Source organism: Prionailurus viverrinus, chromosome D4 (assembly GCF_022837055.1).
Source record: "Prionailurus viverrinus isolate Anna chromosome D4, UM_Priviv_1.0, whole genome shotgun sequence".
In the NCBI taxonomy this organism is placed as follows: Eukaryota; Metazoa; Chordata; class Mammalia; order Carnivora; family Felidae; genus Prionailurus; species Prionailurus viverrinus.
Genome location: NC_062573.1, coordinates 77055138 through 77075698, shown reverse-complemented (window position 1 = coordinate 77075698; position 20561 = coordinate 77055138). Strand labels below are relative to the sequence as shown.

Sequence of the window (20561 nt, the reverse complement as noted above, 5' to 3'; positions counted from 1 at the left end):
AAATGGGTAGCTTGTGTCCATTATTTGTTTTTCCATTTTGCGCTTTTTTTTCCCCTAAAAGATTTTAAGGTAAATTAGAGCATGAAGACATTTTACACCTAGATATTTCTGAATACATCTCTTCAAAAGAAAGACCTATTCCTACATAACTACATTATCAGGCCTAACAAAAATAACACTAATTCCCTAACATCCTCTAAAACCTAATCTATATTGAAATTTTTCCAGTTGCCTCCAAAATGTTATTTATAGCTGTTTCATCCCAGAACAGGATTCATCCCAGAACAGGATTCATCCCAGAACCATGCCTTCCATCTGCTCGTCAAGTCTCTAAATTTTAATCTTGAACCCTGAGTCTGCTATTATAGGTGGGTAGGAGCTGATTTTTAACCAACAGCAGTTACTTTTATGAATCTGAAGGCAATATTTATTATTTCCCCCTTCCTACAGCCATTTGGGACATTATCCAAGCAAAGGAACTTCACTCCCATCAAGTGTTAAAAAAAAAAAAAAAAAAAAAAAAAAAAAGACCCGCAGAACACCTTACAAAGTGTCCCGTGATGGGAGAAGCTCTCCTTCATTAAAAATCACACCTAGGACCACATCTAGTCTTGCAACAGGTACTGAGAATTTCAGGAAAAAACAGGCAGTATTCAGATATTTTATATGCTGTTAACGCAAGAAATCGAATGGGCTCAGAAAATGGGAGTTTGCAGAGAAATACGATATGTAAGTTGCCAAACTAAACAATGGATTTCAAGTAAGCATTTGGAATTTATGTTTGGTTTCATATCTTGTAAGAACACCTCAGTCATCTCGATGACATCCTGTGCGGCATAAAGGGAGAAGATATTATTTAAATACCCATTTTGTAGACTAAATTATAGGAGGAAGTGAGACCTACTCAGCCATAGAGGGAGGGGATTGAGTTTATCATTTAGCCTTTGACTCTATTGAAAGTCCCTCTCTTACACTTAATTCTTCATGTTTCCATGCCTTGGCATCATTAACGAAGCTCACATTCCTGATGGCATAGAGAGATTCAGTTGGTTTCTTCCCACTCAAAGTAGAATGAATTTTACCATAAGTTCTTTTTCGGGAGAAGCATTCACCTCTTTTCATTGTGTGCCATACAGATACATTTTATGGAATTAGTAGGCGCACTCAGGGAAATGGGACGCATCTGGAACTATGTTGTTTTTATTTTATTTTATTTTATTTTATTTTATTTTATTTTATTTTATTTTATTTTATTTTATCTTATTTTATCTTCTTATTTTATCTTATCTTATTTTGTGTTTATTTATTTATTTTGAGAGACAGAGCATAAGCAGCAGGAAGGGCTGAGAGAGAGAACCCCGAGGAGGCTCCGTGCTCAGTGCAGAGCCCAACGCGGGGCTTGAACTCATGATGGGGAGGGAGATCATGACCTGAGCCGAAATCAAGAGTCTGACGCTTAACTAACTGAACCCCCCAGGTGTCCCTGGAACTGTGTTGCTTTTAAAATGGATTTAGAGCACAGGACCATTGTGAGCATGTTTTTAAGTATAGGGGAAGATGCTAGAGGGGAAATGGAATCAGTAATAAAAATACTGGATGTTTTTTGAATCTTACAATGTGCCGGGCACCATAGTCCGACCTTTACATGCATTGTCTCCCTTAATCCTCCTAACAGCCCGATGAAGTGACTGAGGAATAAAATGGTTTCAAAAACTTAACACCATGTCACAGAATCAGTAAGCTGTGGCGCTCACTCAGAGCCTAGATTCGGAGAAGAGGGCAGAACATTTGAATAAGAAGGCAAGGAAATGGGGAAGGAAGCAACTCTGAGGGGTGCAGAATGGAAGTCTGGGGAAATAGTTCCTAGATCTATGCAAAAAGAAAGTAAGAAGAAAGGTTGCCTGCTCAGATCATGGGACAAGGATAAAGAAGGGACTTGGAACATATTTTGTAAAAGGTACTCTGGAAAATTTGTTGAGAATTCGTAGGAAGTTGTGCAGTGAAGCAGCCTCATTCTTAGGGGCAAGCAGTCGGTGTTATTTTGTCACTGCCCCCAGCAATGTGTGGGAGTCTGGGAATGGCAGCAGTGGGGGAAGGTGATGGCAATGTCCCAGGGTTGGGGAATGGCAGCGTGGGCTTGGCACGGCCTCGGGGGGGCTTGTACTCATTACGGATGTCTGAGCTGCCATCGGACTATTAGGATTCAAAATCCAGCCTCTGTTAATTACCAGTGATGGGACCTTGGTTAAGGGTCTCCCCCCTTCTTCAAATTTCAGTTTCCCCATTTGGAAAATGAGGATAATAAGAATTCTTCCTTCATCTGCTTTTTGTGAGTGCCCAATTCCATATAAAGTGTGAAATGCGGTGTATGTAAGTTTCAGTAAAGGTTGGCTCATGTTATTATGCTGACAAAGGTATGACTCAAATGGTGGACCAGAGGGTCTTGCCTGGGATAAGAGACCATGGAAACTAGAATGGACCACTAGCCTGTGATTAATCAGGTGATGACGAGCATTAGTATAGGAATGAGCAGGTTCAGCAGAGGTACAGAGTAGGGTGGCTGGCAGATAAGGAATTTATGGGCTGAGGACAACCAAATTTGATATTTTTGAAAGGATTTCAAGCGACAACAATACTTCAGGTATGACTCTGCCAGCCATTGGCTAAAATGAAGAGGAAAAGTCATCGGAGTAGATGACGTCAAGGAACTTGGAAGTTGTCAGCAGCTACAGAGGTTGCTGATGAACTGTGAGGGTAACAATGTGAGTGGCTGATAGGCATCATAGAAAACCAACATTCTAGGGGCGCCTGGGTGGCGCAGTCGGTTAAGCGTCCGACTTCAGCCAGGTCACGATCTTGCGGTCCGTGAGTTCGAGCCCCGCGTCTGGCTCTGGGCTGATGGCTCAGAGCCTGGAGCCTGTTTCCGATTCTGTGTCTCCCTCTCTCTCTGCCCTTCCCCCGTTCATGCTCTGTCTCTCTCTATCCCAAAAATAAATAAACGTTGAAAAAAAAATTAAAAAAAAAAAAGAAAACCAACATTCTAGAAGCTGTTTTCCTTTTGGAAACAGGTGTGCTTTGTCATTAAAATTTGGACTGTTTAAAAGTGAGGGACACAGCTGGCTATTGTATTAGACAGTGTAGCTCTAAGGATTAGGATAGAAAAGAAATTATTTCTAGATTTCTCTTCAGTTGAAAGTTATAATATAGTTGGGTAATTCATACACAACCCATCTATTGTCTATCATTTATATTTTAGATCTCAGTGTACTCATTTGATTGAGTGTACTCATTTGATTTCCCAAACTTGTTGCAAAAAATCTAAAGTGACTTGCATTAAGATGTAAAAATTAAAAAGAAAAGAAAAACAGAGGACGAATTGTTGATTTTCTATTCATTTAAAGTGTATCACAACCTAATTGTCCTTTTGATTTTATAAGGAAATGGATCAAATATTTTTTGTTTAAACCTCATTTCATTTATTTAAAAAAGTTTTTTTTTAATTTTTAAAATATTTATTTATTTATTTATTTATTTATTTATTTATTTATTTATTTATTTATTTATTTTTGAAGGCGAGAGAGAGACAGAGCATGAGCAGGGGAGGGGCAGAGAGAGAGAGGGAGACACAAAATCCGAAGCAGGCTCCGGGCTCCGAGCTGTCAGCACAGAGCCCCGATGCGGGGCTTGAACCCACGAACTGTGAGATCATGACCTGAGCCGCAGTTGGACGCTTAACCAACTGAGCCACCCAGGCGCCCCTATTTAAAAAAGTTTTTAACTTTATTTATGTATTTTGAGAGAGGCAGAGTGAGTGGGGGAGGGACAGAGAAAGAGAGAGACCGAGAATCCCAAGCATAGGCTGTGCTGCCGGTGCAGAGCCCCATTCGGGGCTCAAACCCACAAAACCATGAGATCGTAACCTGAGCCGAAACCAAGAGTCAGAAGCTTAACTGACTGAGCCACCAGGCACCCCGCTTTAACCTCCTTTTAAAAACTTGGAAGTCACTAGAGAGCATGAGTTTGGGGAAATAGTTGACCCTGGTAAGCTGCCTCAACAAGGCAGCAGACCTGGGAGTAGAAGCCATACTTTCTTTCTCTAGATGCACTTAGGAGGCTGCAGTTTAAATCTGGGATCCCTCACTTGTGTCAAGTGCATATCCCATTGATGTCTCATATCCTGAATAAAGCAGATTACATAACCGGGTCTCCCTAGCAGGTGTGAAACTATTTTTAGGGAAGATGTATCATTACTCAGAAGCGGATTCAGACAAACAAACATGTGGGTTATTAGCCTACGTAGAACAGGTGAGGCTGACCAAATTTCCTCCATCATGGATGAATACAGCATAAGGAATACAGAGGCTAACCGAACTGTGAACTGTTTGTCCACTGTTTGGAGAACAAATGCACCTTTCTTTTGCTTGGCGGTGAAGGAGATGACACATCTCTGATTGAAACTGCAGACACCTTTTAAAAAATTTCTTTTGGGTGACGCGCTATTTTCACGTGTTAGGTCCTGCCCCAGATGTGGTCTCCGACAAAATCTATCAGATCAGCAAGACAATTGAGGAGTACGCCATATGTCCTGATCTTCGAATCGACCTATCTCGGCTTGGAAGACAAGAATTTGACCTGGAGAACAAATTCAAGCCATTCAGAGGTAATAGATTATATTTTGAAAAAGAATAGCTCCGTGAATGGGGGTGACTCTATCTTCTGCAGGGGAGGGCACACATTAAAGCGTTTGGATTGTCCATTTGGGGATTGATTTTTGAGAAATAGATGTACCACGACTGTGGTGCACCGAGAAGTCAGAGCAGCCAAGATCTTCAGAACTGGCAACTTTCGAAAATGACTTTCTAAACCCAAGATCACTTTCAGTAGAGGAAAAATGTCATGGCTGACTCCGTTATAGCGTTCCAAGGATAGTCTGTGAATTGCCAAAACATGTCTTTGCTTTTCTAATCAATTAAGGCGAAGATGCTGGAATGCCTTAAACAGTTGAGGAGAGACTCAACAAGGTAGTGGGGTTCTTAAAATAGCCCATGGAAGGTAGGCATTTCTTTTCCAAGCCAGAACCATGCCATTCAACTTGATTCAATGCACAAGTAGTCACCTATTCTATAGCAAGTACTGCGTTAGGAGATTTTACAAAGGAACTCAGTAAGTACTGAATGGAGTTAGGCAAAGAACAGAATGAAATTGCCCCAAATATCCTATACCGTAGAGTGACTAAAACTTCTGGAGTACTCAGATTATAACCTTTAAATCTGTGGGTTAATATTGAACCGTATAATACCATCAATATCATATATACGCATATTATTATTCCCCTCTCTTTTATCTTACTGCTTTTGCCTAGAAGGCATACAATTAGCGATAAAGCCAACTATTTACTCCTTTAGTGCCCTATAAGCTTGACTACAGTTTGTGTTAAGGTGTTGTCTTTAGTTGACTTAGCTAAAAGGATGAAATGCCTGGCTGACAGGCACATGGCATTTGTGGGACAGAGAAAACCTTGAAATGGACTGTTGCGGGGTCACACTGTTAAGCTAACACGACTGCCTTTTTCTTGAAGGATTTTGAATCCATTGCTTGCTTAGCCAATCGGCAGACATTGACTGAAAGCCACGTGATACTGGAAGCCATGTGCCTCCTTTTGTAAATCTAGCTGGGAGCGTGCACACGCACACACACATGCGCACACGATGTCTTGACAACTATCGACAACAATCAACTATTACGTGAAACAAAATGACTTAAACATGCTTGCGTACATACATTTGGGAAAACTGGACAGGGAAGTGACTGGGAAAAACCAGGCGTTACCGTCAGGAAGCAGTTGTTATTGATTTATTGATTTTTGGTTCCTTCACGATTTTTATGGTTGTTCCAGAGACCCCCGTGTCTTTGGTGAGCTCAGAGTCAGGCAGTTGCTGCAGCCCCATTGCTAGTGTGCTGAGTTTTCTCAAATGCTCCGGATACCAGGAGGTGGGCAGAAGAATTCCTTGGCTTCCAGGAAGAATTTGGGGATGAGTGTTTGGGATGATCTATGTGCTGTGTTCTTGCTGCTTTAAATGTTGAGCAAGGCTTGAGTTAATTGGAAACACGTCCATTCCTTGGCATTTCCCCTTAAAGGGTCAAGAGCATGAACTACTTGATGCGAACTTTCAGTTTTCACTGAATTCTACTTCCTTGTTTTTTACATTTCTGTTTACCATGTGTTATCTGCTATGAATACCAAGTATGTTTGGGCAAGCGGTTCAAGAATTAAAGAACCGGAATGAAACTGCCAAAAATATTCTCGTATCTTATAGAGTGAGTAAGACTTCTAACGTATTTAGGACATAACCTTTGTTTTATAAATTATTATTTTTTTATTGTGGTAGAATATACATAACGTAAACTTTTCCATCTTAACCATTTTTAGGTCTACATTTCGTATAAATCCTTGATTTATTGTACAAATTAATATCCCCCTCATGTCAAAAGATTAGTCGTTGCTTTATTAATTACTTAGTTTATTGTATAATTAATATCCCCCTCATGTCAAAGGATTACTTAAAAATTTTTTTTTAATGTTTTTATTTATTTTTGAGACAGAGACAGAACATGAGCAGGGGAGGGGCAGAGAGAGAGGGAGACACAGAATCCAAAGCAGGCTCCAGGCTCCAAGCTGTCAGCCCAGAGCCCGACGCGGGACTCGAACTCACGGAGCGTGAGATCATGACCTGAGCTGAAGTCAGACGCTTAACCAACTGAACCACCCGGGCGCCCCAAAGGATTACTTTTTAGTGAACACAAACCATTTTGTGTTCATTAAAAACTAATTACAGTATATATGAATGGGCACGCATACTACATTGATTTAAGTGCAAGGAAAAATATTTTCAGATTTGTATTTGACAAGATGATGAGACAGTTTCATATAGAATATTAAAATTCCATCCATTAGGGGTGCCTGGGTGGCTCATTCAGTTGAGCATCTGACTTCGGCTCAGGCCACGATGTCACAGTTTGTGAGTTCGAGCCCCACATTGGGCTTGCTGCTCTCAGCACAGAGCCCACTTCAGATCTTCTGTTCCCCTCTCTCTCTGTCCCTGCCCTGCACGCACTCTCTATCTCTCTCGAAAATAAATAAAACACTAGAAAATATTTTTAAATTCTATCCATTAAATGTTATGCCTGGATTTACTGAAAATTATTAAAGACGGATTGATAATATCTTACCAGGTTTAATATTTCAGAATTTGAAAAATTTGAAAGACAACATCCATACATTTCAACATAAGTATGAGTTTAAAAGCAGGGCTTATGGACAAATTTTAGTGCCTAAAGAGTCAAATATTTACTATTCTAGGGAAAGTACTTTCTCAGTATTAATTACATGCTGATGGCCAAGTCTGAAAAATGTAATGTGTTTTGGGTTTTGTGTATCTGTCAAATAACTGGAAAAGACTAGTTTTGGATTCCTGGTCATCGGGTGGTAACAGACATTGAGGAACATTTGTGTTTAACGAGGGTTTCTAAGTATCTGGCATTCACCCTGAAATTGGGACTGGACTGGGCACACGAGAGACTTCACACAAACTCAAGAATATATCCTTCGTCACCAATTCCAACCCTGGATCTGGTGGTCACAAAGGCATTTAGAAAATAGGGATCACTGAAGTCACTCCTTGATTTGTTCCAAGCCTGCTGAGTCATTGTTTGGCTAACCCCCACAGGAGAGGAACAGGGTGTGCCCAGGTGCCTCTTAGCATTGGGGTGTGTGCATTTTTTGGGGAGGAGGTGTTAGAAGGATGGTGGGATAAGAGGGCGTAGTTTTTATCCGAACGACTTTATTTTGTGGTTGATTTTTCATGTGCAAAGAAGGACGTATAACTTGTACTATTTATACCCAATAATAGCCTGAAAAGTGTGTAGGATCTTGATTGTGCCTTAATTTGTGACTTAGCCTACAAATGGGCGCTTGGCTTCCCACATAATGTGTAGGGTTCTGATGGAACTGTGATCGGAACTTCATGCTTTTAGGGTAGTGATTCTTCTTTTCGTTCCCAAGTATACTTTGTGGGTATGGTCATTGACGTTTCCTTTTGCTTTTCTATCCTTAGTGGAGATAGTGGACCCAGTAGATATCTATCTCAACCTCCTTCGGACCATCTTTGACTTTAATGCCATCAAGAGTTTGCTGACAGGGCCTGGCCAACTGAAGATCCGAGTTGATGCGATGCACGGAGGTAAGTTCGTGGTCTTCTCCCAATTGGTGGCCAAGAAATGTTGAAGAGGCCTCTACCCATGTTGGGTTTCTGAGATTAGGAGGAAGATTGGGTTCATGGATATTCACACAATGTGTGTGTGTTCAGATACACTAATTATATCATCATTTTGGTAAGATTGGCGTCCAGTGTCTACACTATCATAACTCTTAATCCCCATACTCTCCCAGGATCTATATCTTCTCACTTCATGTTCCTGGAGATCTCTGATGTGCTCCCCTCTGCACTGGTTGCTCTCTTGAGTTGTTGTTGTCCTTATCATCATTCTAGTAATTCTCTTTACCCCTTTCTCATGTTGACTCTCCTTATGTCCACATCCTTTGTCTTCCATTTTTGTGATTTACCTCCTTGTTTTGGAGGAACAGATTCTTCAGGAGCTCGGAGAGAAACCTGATGGGAGCTGAATGTGTTGAGTCATTGCATATCTGAAAATACCTTTTTTTTTCTTCTTGTTCTCATGGGATATTTATTTGTCTAGATATAGAAATTTAAGATGGATGTTACTTTCCTTCAGAAGTTTGAGGGCATTGCTCCATTGCCTTATAGCCAATTGTATTGAATTTGAGAAATCTGATGCCATTCTGATTTTTAATCCAGGTATGAAATCTTTGCTTTTTCTTCTCTGGAGGCTTTTAGGGTCTTTGGCTTATCATTACTGTTCCTACCTTTTGTACTGATGGGTCTTAATGTGGGACTATTTTCTTCTATTGTGCTGGGTACTTGGGAGATCCTCTTAATCTGGAAACTTGTATCCTTTAATTCTGGAACATTTTCTTAAATTACTTCTTGAGCGATTTCCTCTATTATTTTCTCTTTCCTTTCCTTCCAGAATGGTTATTGTTTAGGTATTAGACCTAAGGGACTGATTCTTTAGTGTTCCTATTCTCTCCTCTACACCTCCCCCGCCACCCCTATTTTCCTTTTCTTTGTTTTGTGCTACTTTCTGGGAGATTTCCTTAACTTTTTTTCTAAGCCCTCCCATTAAGTTTTTCAGTTCCACTATCATATTTCTAATTTCCAAAAACTGTTTTTTCATTTCCAAATAATCTCTTTTAAAAAATAGTGGGCCTATTCATGTTTCCTGAGTGCCATACTTTTTAAATGTCAGGTTTACTGATTTATACGTGGTAAAACTGACATCTTTTAGGCATACAGTTTGATGAAGTTTCACAAAAGTCGACAGTCATGTGATGACTATGACAATCAAGATATAGAGAATTTCCCCCACTCTAGAAAATTACCTTGTGGCACTTTGTAATCATACCCCTTATCCTAACCCATAGCTCCTGGAAATCACTCATCTGCTTTTGCCCCTATAATTTTGCCCTTTACAGAAAGCCATGTAAATGGAAGCACAAAATATATACCCCTTTATTTTAGGCTTCTTTCACGCACGTAAAGTTTTGGAGACGGATTCGTGGTGTTGTATATATCAGGAGTGGTTCCTTGTTACCAATGAGTAGGATTCCATTGTATGGATGAACCACAGTTTGTTTATTTATTCACCAGGTGATACGGTTAGGGTTGTTTCTAGGTTTTGGCTTCTACAAAGTTCCTATCAACATTTGTGAACACGTCTTTATGTGTTACTTGATTTCATTTGTCTTAGATCTGAGATTTCTGAGTCATAGGACAAGTGCATATTTCTCTTTATAAGAAACCGCCAAACTGTTACCTAAAGTGGCTGTGCCATTTGCACCACCATCAGTGTATGAGGGCTTCACTTTTTCCATGTCCTCTCTTGGTATTCTCAGTCTTTTTAATTTTAGCCATTTTATCATATCTTATTAATCTCTGTTAAAATATTGCTGGTATATATTTAAAAATTTTTCTTCTCCTTATAGTTTCTGTTTCCTCCAGGTTTTTCTTTATGCTTTTTGTTTTGATCTCATGTTAATTGCATTTTCCAAAAGTTTGGTGATCCTTGGCTGTCTGGCATGTTTAAGAATGAGGCACTAAAATTTTTATTGGGAGATCAGAGCTCATGTGGAGAGCTCGTCCTCCATGGGCTTTACTCTAAGGTCATTTGTGTGGGCTGTTTAGTTCTTTCTTATTGGGCCAATCATATTCCCCAGAAAAAGATCTTTCAGGTTCTTGCCCTAGCATTCATTATCTGGCCTAGAGGGAATACAGCTTCTCTTTCTAAATAGTTTGAATAATATAGCTGGTTTTGAGCCTCATTGCCTAGGTTGCACTATATGTCCATCTCTGAATCAATCACTGTGGATGGAGGGCATTGATTGGGCACATCTAGGTCACCTTCTCAGCCTTGGGGGAAATGGAATTTAGTCATGTCTGTATTATAAGAACTGAGATGGGGAAAGGATTGGTTCTCCAAAGGAAACCTAAAATGCAAAGTCAAAAGATGTTCCCTATTTGACGTTTGCATCTTATCAGTGGAAAATAAATGGAAAGCAATGCTTTACATATATTTCAGCCAACAGGATTGCATGCTGGTCCCCAGATGTGCTGTATGTGTGTGCTCTGGCTCTATTCCCTTTTTTATAATATCATTTCCATTTGGATGACATCCCCAGCCCCATCTCTATGTTCTTTCTTCAAGTCTTCTTGGAAATGCTACCTCCTTCTTGAAACCTTACCTGTGGTTGTTTCTTCTAAGCCGTTAGATCTAATTATTTCATAAATATACATTGAATAGCACCAGTCTCACTATTGCATTCACTCACCTGTCGATTTCACTCATCCCACCACTGCTTTAAGAGCCCAGTAATGTAGGGACTGTGTGCTTTGCACCCCTTGAATATGTTGCCTTCCATTCTTTTTTTTTCTATTATAATTTTTTTTTAAAGTTTCTTTATTTCTGAGAGAGAGAGAGAGAGAGAGAGAGAGAGAGAGAGAGAGAGAATGAGCGGGGGAGGAGCAGAGAGAGGGAGACACAGAATCCAAAGCAGGCTTCAGGCTCTGAGCTGTCAGCCCAGAGCCTGATGTGGGGCTCGAACTTGTGAACTACGAGATCATGACCTGAGCCGAAGTCAGATGCTCAACCGACTGAGCCACCCAGGTGCCCCACTTTTTTTTTTAAGTTTTTTTAATTTTTATTTTTGACAGAGGTACAGTGTGAGCATAAGTGGGGGAAGGGCAGAGAGAGAGGGAGACACAGAATCCAAAGCAGGCTCCAGGCTCCGAGCTGTCAGCACAGAGCCCGACGCGGGGCTCAAACTCATGAACCGTGGGATCATGAGATGGACTGAAGTCAGATGCTTAACTGACTGAGCCACCCAGGCGCCCCAATGATGCCTTCCATTCTTAACATTGGGATTCCATGGTAGGCACTCCATAAATGTGTGTTGAACTGGAAAACACCATCCCTTAGCACTTTTTTTGTAAAATATGCTTCGTTTTATATGCTACAGTGGTTTACAGTGTCTAATTATATACTTGACAGAGTCAAAGTGATTGCAGAGACAAAGAACATCGTTGGAGCCTTTTAGTGCTTTTGCATATATTTAGCTCAAGTTTTCAGTACATAAAAAGCTGCACACAATGGATCATTATTAAGCAGTTGATTTCTTTCTGGCAACATATTAGAAAAGTTTTGGAGAAAAATATTATGTAACTGCCCAGCATAGTCATTGGCACATATTAGGTGCTCAGTGAATGTCAGCTGACGTATTCCTCTGTGTTGTGTCTCGAAAAAGCTTGGCGAATTTATTTATTCTGTGCTCTTAAATTGCCCGTCTTGTTTTACCCAGGATAGAAGACATTTGGGGGTTTCTTTAAAGATTTCATATTGCTGCGTCTATCTCTTTTCAGTTATGGGACCCTATGTGAGAAAAGTCCTGTGTGACGAGCTGGGAGCCCCAGCCAATTCTGCAATAAACTGTGTCCCCCTGGAAGATTTCGGGGGGCAGCATCCGGACCCAAACCTGACATACGCAACAACCCTTCTGGAAGCTATGAAAGGAGGGGAATATGGATTTGGAGCGGCATTTGATGCTGATGGGGTAAGTAGGAAAGTTCTCTGCCTGCTCACCCTTTTGCCATGTAATAAGCCCGCCCCTGGAAGCCAGAGAATTCCTGGGGCCGGTTGACATATGGCGCATTTGAACCCTAACTGGGCTCTGCATCTGTTCTTCCGTTTAATGCTCTTCCATATTGCAATTAAATAGCTTTTGCTTTTCCTAGTTCTAGGTTAGCCTTATGCTGTGAAAAAAGGTTATGTCTTAAAAAAAAAATTCATGCAATAAATCTCTCTGTATGGTTGTTTTCGTTGAAAGCGCCACATGAAGGCAACAGCTATTTCAGCAATAACTGTCGTTCTCCATTGTGTTTTGGGGAAAGTGTGAAATAAAGCACACGGGGGCTACGGAAGCTCAAGGTCGTCATCCACAGTTCACCAGGTTGAACACATTGCTAGCTGGCCAAGATCATGGGCCCTCCAGGACTCAGGAATTTAAAAGGTTTCTCATGCCCCCTGTAGCCTCATTCAAGTTGTTGGAGGTTGTTTAAATATAGGAGGGCAGTAAAGAAGCTTGTGCTGCTGGTGGGAACGGGCTGCTAGCAGCAGATGGCTCTGTCTCATCGTTTTCACACATTCTTTCCCACAGGACCGTTATATGATCCTCGGCCAGAATGGCTTCTTTGTGAGCCCTTCTGACTCCCTGGCCATCATTGCTGCCAACCTCTCTTGCATTCCATATTTCCGGCAGATGGGGGTGCGAGGGTTTGGGAGGAGCATGCCCACCAGCACGGCCCTGGACAGGTAAGCAAGGATGTCACCGTGGAAAACGTTACGGTACGCTTCTGACGTCACTGTCCCCTTTGTGGGTAACTGTCCCTCATTCTCCCCTACTCCGGGGGGAACTGATGGAAGTGGGGGAACTTAGAGACGCATGTAGTGTGCTTGATAGGGACGTGAAGCATCAGGTGGCCTGAACTGGATTCCCGGTTCTGCCGCTGCTTAGCTGCGGGAACTTGACGGATGGATCCGATCCCTGTGTCTCACTCTTTTTTGTCAATCTCTTCTACTTTGGCAATTCCAGTGAGTGCAAAGTATCATTTCCTTTTTTTTTTTTTTTAATTGAAGTGTAATTAACATATAGTGGTATATTAGTTTCAGGTCCACAATGTGATTCAACAATTATATATGTTACTCAGTGCTCATCATAATTAAGTATACTCTCAATCCCCTTCACCCCTTTCACCCATCCCCCCACCTACCTGCCCTCTGGCAACCATCAGTTTGTTCTCTGTTTTTAAGAGTCTGGTTTTTTTTGTTTGTTTGTCTCTCTTTCTCTCTTTCTTTTTTTGTTTTGTTTCTTAAATTCCACCTATGAGTGAAATCATATGGTATTTGTTTTTCTTCAGTTGACTTATTTCACTTAGTGTTATATCACATTGTAGTTAACATCTGAGGAATATTCCATTTACATATATGCCCTTTCTTCTTTATCCTTTCATCTCTGGAAGGACACTTGGGTTGTTTCTGTATCTTGGCTGTCTATTATAAATAATGCTGCAGTAAATACAGGGGTACAGATATCATTTCAAATTAGTGTTTTCATCTTCTATGAGTAAACACCCAGTAGTGGAATTACTGGATCATATGGTAATTGTATTTTTAATTTTTTGAGAGCCCTTCATACCGTTTTCCACAGTATCTGTATTAATTGACATTCCCACCAACAGTGTGCAAGGGTTCCTTTTTCTCCACATCCTCACCAACACTGGTTATTTCATGTCTTTTTTATTCTAGCCATTCTCATAGATGTGAAGTGACATCTCATTGTGGTTTTGATTTACATTTCCATGATGATCCGTGATGTTGGGCATCTTTTCATGCGTCTGTGGCCATCTGTATGTCTTCTTTGGAAAAATGTCTGTTTAGGTCTTCTGCCCACTTTTTTTTTTTTAATGTTTATTCATTTTTGAGAAGGAGGAACAGAGTTGAAGCGGGGGAGGGGCAGAGAGAGAGAAATAGACAGACAACAGACAGACAGAATCCCAAGCAGGCTCCAGGCTCTGAGCTGTCAGCCCAGAGCCCAATGTGGGGCTCAAACTCACCAACTGTGAGATCGTGACCTGAGCCGAAGCCGGACGCCTAACTGACTGAGCCACCCGGGTGCCCCTCCTGCCCACTTTTAATTAGATTATTTGTGTGTTTTTTTTTGTGTTGAGTTGTGTAAGTTTTTTATATCTTTTGAATATTGACCCCTCATTGTATATATCGTTTGCAAATATCTTCTCCCATTCAGTCCATTGCCTTTTTATTCTGTTACCAGTTGCCTTTGCTGTGCAAGAGCTTTTCTTTGGGTGTAGTCCCAATAGTGTAGTTTTGCTTTTGTTTCTCTTGCCTGAGCAGGTGTATCTAGGACACAGTTTAATGCCTATTTGGTTCAGTATCCTCTAGAGAAACCAGTCCTCTGTTGCTTCTATCCTAGGAATCTTTGTACCCTTTGACTCTAAGCAGTCCTTGTGTCAAGACCCTGGTTGAGTCAGCAGCTTGTTGAGAAGCAGATGTTTTAGCAGAGAGAAACCAAAAGCAAGATCTGCTGGGGTGGGGTGGACAGACATCTCTTGAACTGAAGTCACTCTGAGTCTCCAGTCTCCTTGAGTCTTTGCTGTCTGTTCCTACGAGTAGCTGGTTATTTGTGGTTTCATTCTGATGAAGGGTGAGGGGGAAAGCCCTTTGCACAGGCTTCAAGTCAGAAAGATACTGTAGTCCTTAAAACAAAAGCCCCCAATACACATTCACGTCCTGGGAGACTCCTGCCAAGGAGTCCTTCTGTGCATTGAAATTTTCTCTTTTCTTTTGGTTTAGATTTGCATCATTGTAGTAACTAGTGATGTTGAGCTCATTTTCATATGCTAAGTGTATCTGTTCATTTAAAAAATTAGGTTATCTTTTGTTATTAATTTATAGAAGTTCTTTATAGAGTCTGGATCATGTTTTTTTTGTCAGATGTATGTATTGCAAATATTTCCTCCCTGCCTGTTGCTTGGCTTTTCATATTTTTAATGGTGCCTTTTGATGAGCTGAAGTTTTGATTTTCTTAAATTTTATTTATTTAGATTCAAGTCAGTTAACATACAGTGTAGTATTTTTTTCCGGGGTAGGACCCAGAGATTTTTTGCTTACATACAACACCCAGGGCTCATCCCAACAGGGGCCCTTCTTAATGTCCATCCGCCATTTAGCTCAGAAGTTTTAAATTAAAAAAAAATTGTTTTTAATGTTTTTTACTTTTGAGAAAGAGAGAGAGACAGAGTGCGAGCAGGGGAGGGTCAGAGAGAGGGAGACACAGAACCCGAAGCAGGCTTCAGGCTGTGAGCTGTCAGCACAGAGCCTGATGCGGGGCTTGAACTCACGAACCATGAAATCATAACCTGGGCTGAAGTGGGATGCTTAACCAACTGAGCTACCCGGGCACCCCTTAAATTTTGATGAAGTTTAGTTTATTAATACTTTCTTGTATAGTTAGTTTATACTTTTTGTCCTCTACAAGAAATATTTGCTTACCCAGAGGTCAGAAAGATGTCTTCCCTATGTCTTCTTCTAGAATCATTGTAGTTTTAATCTTCACATTTCAGTCTATGAAGATTTTGAATTAATTTTTGTGTGGGTTGAAGGCAGAGGTCAAAGTTAACTTCTCCCCTATGTCCTGTTGTTTCAGCCTTGCTCATTGAAAAACAATTTTCTTTCCCCTTGGTGCCTTGTTAAAAAAAAAACAAAAACGTTGACCATATCTGTTTGGGTCTGTTTCAGGATTCTCTATTTTGTCTTATTGATCTTTTTGCCTATTCTTATGCCAATATTACACTGTCTTGATTATTAAACTTTTAAAGTAGGTATTGAAATCAGGGGAATCCCCCCAGTATTTTTTCTTCTTGGCCAAATTAGAAAAATGATATAGCCTTGGTCCTTTGCATTTCTATACCCATTTTATTTTATTTATTTATTTTTAATGTTTTTATTTATTTTTGAGAGAGAGATATAGAATATGAGTGGGGGAAGGGCAGAGAGAGAGGGAGGCACAGAATCTGAAGCAGGCTCCAGGCTCTGAGCCATCAGCACAGAGCCTGACGTGGGGCTCGAACTCACGAACCGTGAGATCATGGCTTGAGCTGAAGTTGGACGCTCAACCGACTCAGCCAGAAATCAGACTCAGAAATCAGCTTGTCGATTTCTACCAAAGCCTCTTAGGGTTTGAGGAATGGGTAGAATCTATAGAATAATCTGAGAAGAATTGCATTTTACGAATATTGAAATTTCCAGTTCACAAATGTGGTTTATCTCTCTCTTTACTTAGCAGTCTTTAATTTCTCTTACATACTTTGTAGTTTAACTTCTCTTATGTATGTTTTATCGTTTACTGTAGAGGTCTCACACTGTTTTTGTTAAATTCATTTCTGAGTAAAATTTTCTATGTTTTGATGCTATTATAAGTGGAAGAGGTTTGTAAGTTTAATTTGCCAGTTGTTTGCTGCTAGCAATTAGAAATACAACTGATTTTTTTGTCACTTGAACTTGGATTCTTCCACCGGGAAGAGTCTCTTGGATGCCCCCCATTTTATTTCTCTCCCTCAGGGGATATTGATATCAAGCCCATGATGATAATCTAAACTCAGGGCCTAGCAGTACCAAAGAAGAGGGTGTATTATTCCACATTCTTTCCCATTTACCTTTGCTTATATCCTTCCTTAAAAGCGGGGGCGGGGGGGGGAAAAGGATTCAATAAAACTGTAGAGAACAAGGCAAAATGGAACCATCTTTAAACACTGAGGGCTCAGCGTGTAATTACAGGATCCTGATTGCTATGTAGGTTACTTAATACTATGGGAGTGTATTTGATAATATCACCTTCCACTTATACATAATCTTATAATTTAGAAAGAACCTCCGTACATTTGATTTCACTTGATCTTTGCACAAATTTAGTGGGTAATTGGGTAGGCATTACTCTCGCCATCTTAAAGATGGTGAACCAAGTATCAGAGAGGTGAAGTGACTTGTACACGGTTATACAGCTAATCAGAAAGCGACCCAGGATTTGAAACTAGGTCTTCTGGTTTGTGATTGCATCTGCCCAGTAACTACTCCTGGATCAAGATGGTCCCTGAGAAACTAGTTCAGAATATTGCCCAACTCTCCTGGGGGATAGCCAGCAACTTCCCAAACCCTGGCCAGGAGAGGCAGGTTTTTTTCTGGCAACAAAAACCATGTGTCCTCTTTTCTCCCGGATATTTCCTGGTGGTTCTTGATTTCACTTGCTCCCCTCCATCCCCATAAAACTCTGTTTCAGTCAGAAAGGAGAGGCCTTGCTTAGACATTTCACAAAGGGCCTGTTCTGATACATAAGTGACCATTTAAAAGGATTATTCATGCTTGCTGGTTGGGATCCAGAATTCTGTGGGGCTCTGACGTGGTGATTTGTTTTGGGTATTTGATCTGCTGTGCAGTTCCCAGGTGGATTCTCATAATGGATACTTAATGAGCTCCTTTCTTCTTAGGTGAAATAAATACAGTTTCAAATTTTTGTCTTGGGCAAGGTTTGCCATATAGTTGGTTTTTTTTTTTTTTTTTTAATGAATAAAGTCATTGGAATGTGCCCATAAGTGCCAGGACCAGGAAGAATGACAACTGAGTAGCTGAGACCTATTAAATGATGCACTTGCCTAAACTCTTGGCATTCCAGAATAAGGGGAAGGCCTGGACCCTCGAAACTGATGAATTATTCAGGCCAGATTTCATTGTTCACAGATAATTGTTGTTCCCTGAGGGAAGAGTTTCAATGTCTTTAATTTCTACTCTTCCAGTGTCACTAAAACAAGGATTCCATTGACCCCGGAATAATACAGTTTCAGCCTTGAAAATGGCATTCTTTTGGGGCGTTGTCATTCTGAATGTGTCTGATTTGTAGCCGCAGATGACTCTCTGTTGCTGAAATGGTTTTGGTTCCAATGATTCGAGAAGTAGAGCACATTCAAAGTATATTTGTGGCCCGAGACCTGTCTCCACCCTATGCAGAAGTATTAAATAAGCTTCAGTGTCATCATCCTTCACTAATATTTACGCAGAGCCCATCTGTGCTTGGGACGGTGCCGAAAGCCGTGCAAAACAAGGCAAACACACGCAGACGTGAGCCCTTCTCATCAGAGATATTTACAGCCTCACACAAAGCCAGCATCCTTGAATACACGGCGAGGGATCCAGGACTGAAAAGCGTGTTTTGACTACAAGAGAGGCCATGTAGGGTCCACCCCCCATAAATGTGGTGGTGCAGGGAATTCATCCTCCTCTACCTTCTGTTGGCTAAGCCACCCTTGCTGTTCACCATTTACTCACTTAAAAATTAGTTGTTTTGAGAGAGAGAGAGAGAGAGAGGGAGAAAGTAGGGGACGTACAGAGAGAGGGAGAGAAAATCTTAAGCAGGCTCCCAACTCAGTGCAGTGCCCGACGCAGGGCTTGATCTCACCTCTGTGAGATCATGACCTGAGCCAAAATCAAGAGTCAGACGCTTAACCGCCTGAGCCACCCAGGCACCCCAAGAATTATTTATAAAGGGCCTTTGGTGTCCTAGACATGGTACCTTGCCGTGGGGGAGCTTCTAGCCTGACGGAGAAGACAAGCCGTAAGAAGTAAAGAGAAAATTGGGGCGCCTGGGTGGCGCAGTCGGTTAAGCGTCCGACTTCAGCCAGGTCACGATCTCGCGGTCCGTGAGTTCGAGCCCCGCGTCGGGCTCTGGGCTGATGGCTCAGAGACTGGAGCCTGTTTCTGATTCTGTGTCTCCCTCTCTCTCTGCCCCTCCCCCGTTCATGCTCTGTCTCTCTCTGTCCCAAAAATAAATAAACGTTGAAAAAAAAATTAAAAAAAAAAAAAGAAGTAAAGAGAAAATATAAATACAAATGGTAACACATGCTCGTGGGAAACACACTTGGCTCGGTAATAATTGGCGGGTAAGGAGAATGCTGTTTAGATGGGAGAGCCAGGCGAGAACTCTCCGAGGAGGTTATGGGTAGGGCCAAAATTAGAAACATGCAGCTTGACCTGGCTGTGATGCTGGCATTAGAAATAGTCCATGATACATGTGAAAATGCTTATTTTTCAGAAGGTAGTCTACAGATATTTGTTGCCAGTCCCCGATCTGAAATATGTACTGTAGCTTTCTCTTGAACGTATTCAGCGGGTTGTTGCAATCCAGACAGTGTTAATCCTCTAAGTATGCAATTATCGCCTCATCTACAACGGTCTTGGTCTTTACTGCCTCCTTTAAATCTGTGCTCTTCTGTTTCTTAGATCAGTCATGATGCACCTCAGTAATGGGAGAGAGAGTGATCTGAGCTAATGCCTAATTATTCAGTCTTCCACACATTGTTTCTGATACAGAATGATGGGAATTATTTTGCTTCAGCAGTTAAATATGTTCAAGTCTATCTCGTATTAAAATAAAAGGAAAAAAAAGGGGGGCGGAAATCCCTTTATCACAGGAGCTATTCCCCTGAAACTCTCGAAAACTGATTTCATCAGGGTCAAGGCAGAAAACAGATGGCGTCCTTGAAAGGGGGATTACTAACGAGAATTTATTAATAGTAAGTTAATAACTTCATGCAGAAGTATGGACAAATTAAGAAAGCAACAAAACAAAACAAAACAAAACAAAAAAACAAGAAGAGATGAGAGGCTCTCCATGACTCAGGATAGTAGAAAGTTGTTAGTTCTCCCAGGACTGAAGCATCAAAGGGAGGGATGAGGGTAACTGTAGCCTCGTGAGGTCTGGGGTTATGGAAGGTGGGCTATCAGACAGGAACTGAACTTGTCAGAGGGGTAGAAATACCCCACCTTGTCTCTTTTTCCACCCTCCAATCTCCTGCTAATGCCTTCTCTTGACCAAACTCACTGGAGGCAGGAGCACAATCTGTGGCGTTTAGCCTCCAAAGTAGGGCAGACATGGCCATAGAATGAAATGGGTCCTCCATTGGACAAATGATGAAAAGATTGTTCAAGGATGAACATGATGAACCCCACCCTATGCCTGGGGTCCAAAAAGGAGGGAAGAGGATGAGCTGGGGAGTTAAGCAAGTAGAGATTACTACAAAGATTGGCCAGTTGGCTGGTTATGCTGGTTACTCTTGCATCCAAAAGTCCAATTTCCCACTGCTATTTTCAGTTTTCACATCTCATATTACTAGGGAGTTTGAGTGTTTCTTCATATGCTTTGGAGATTTGAGGATTTTCTTTTTATTAATTGCCTGTTCCTGCCCTTTGCTCATTTTTAGAATTTGAGTTCCTCTTTTTTATGGATTTATAGGGGGTCATTACAT

General features: G+C 41.1%; 1 protein-coding gene across 2 annotated transcripts in view; it reads left to right on the top strand.

Moving 5' to 3' along the window:
• PGM5 (phosphoglucomutase 5) overlaps positions 1-20561 on the top strand; it is a 185185-nt gene that overhangs the window by 23070 nt on the left and 141554 nt on the right. For both annotated transcript variants that reach the window (XM_047830922.1, XM_047830921.1), the window contains exons 3-6: positions 4514-4660; positions 8115-8240; positions 12054-12244; positions 12848-13002. In XM_047830922.1, coding sequence (XP_047686878.1) covers positions 4514-4660; positions 8115-8240; positions 12054-12244; positions 12848-13002 — 619 coding nt within the window. The remainder of the gene's footprint in view (positions 1-4513; positions 4661-8114; positions 8241-12053; positions 12245-12847; positions 13003-20561) is intronic.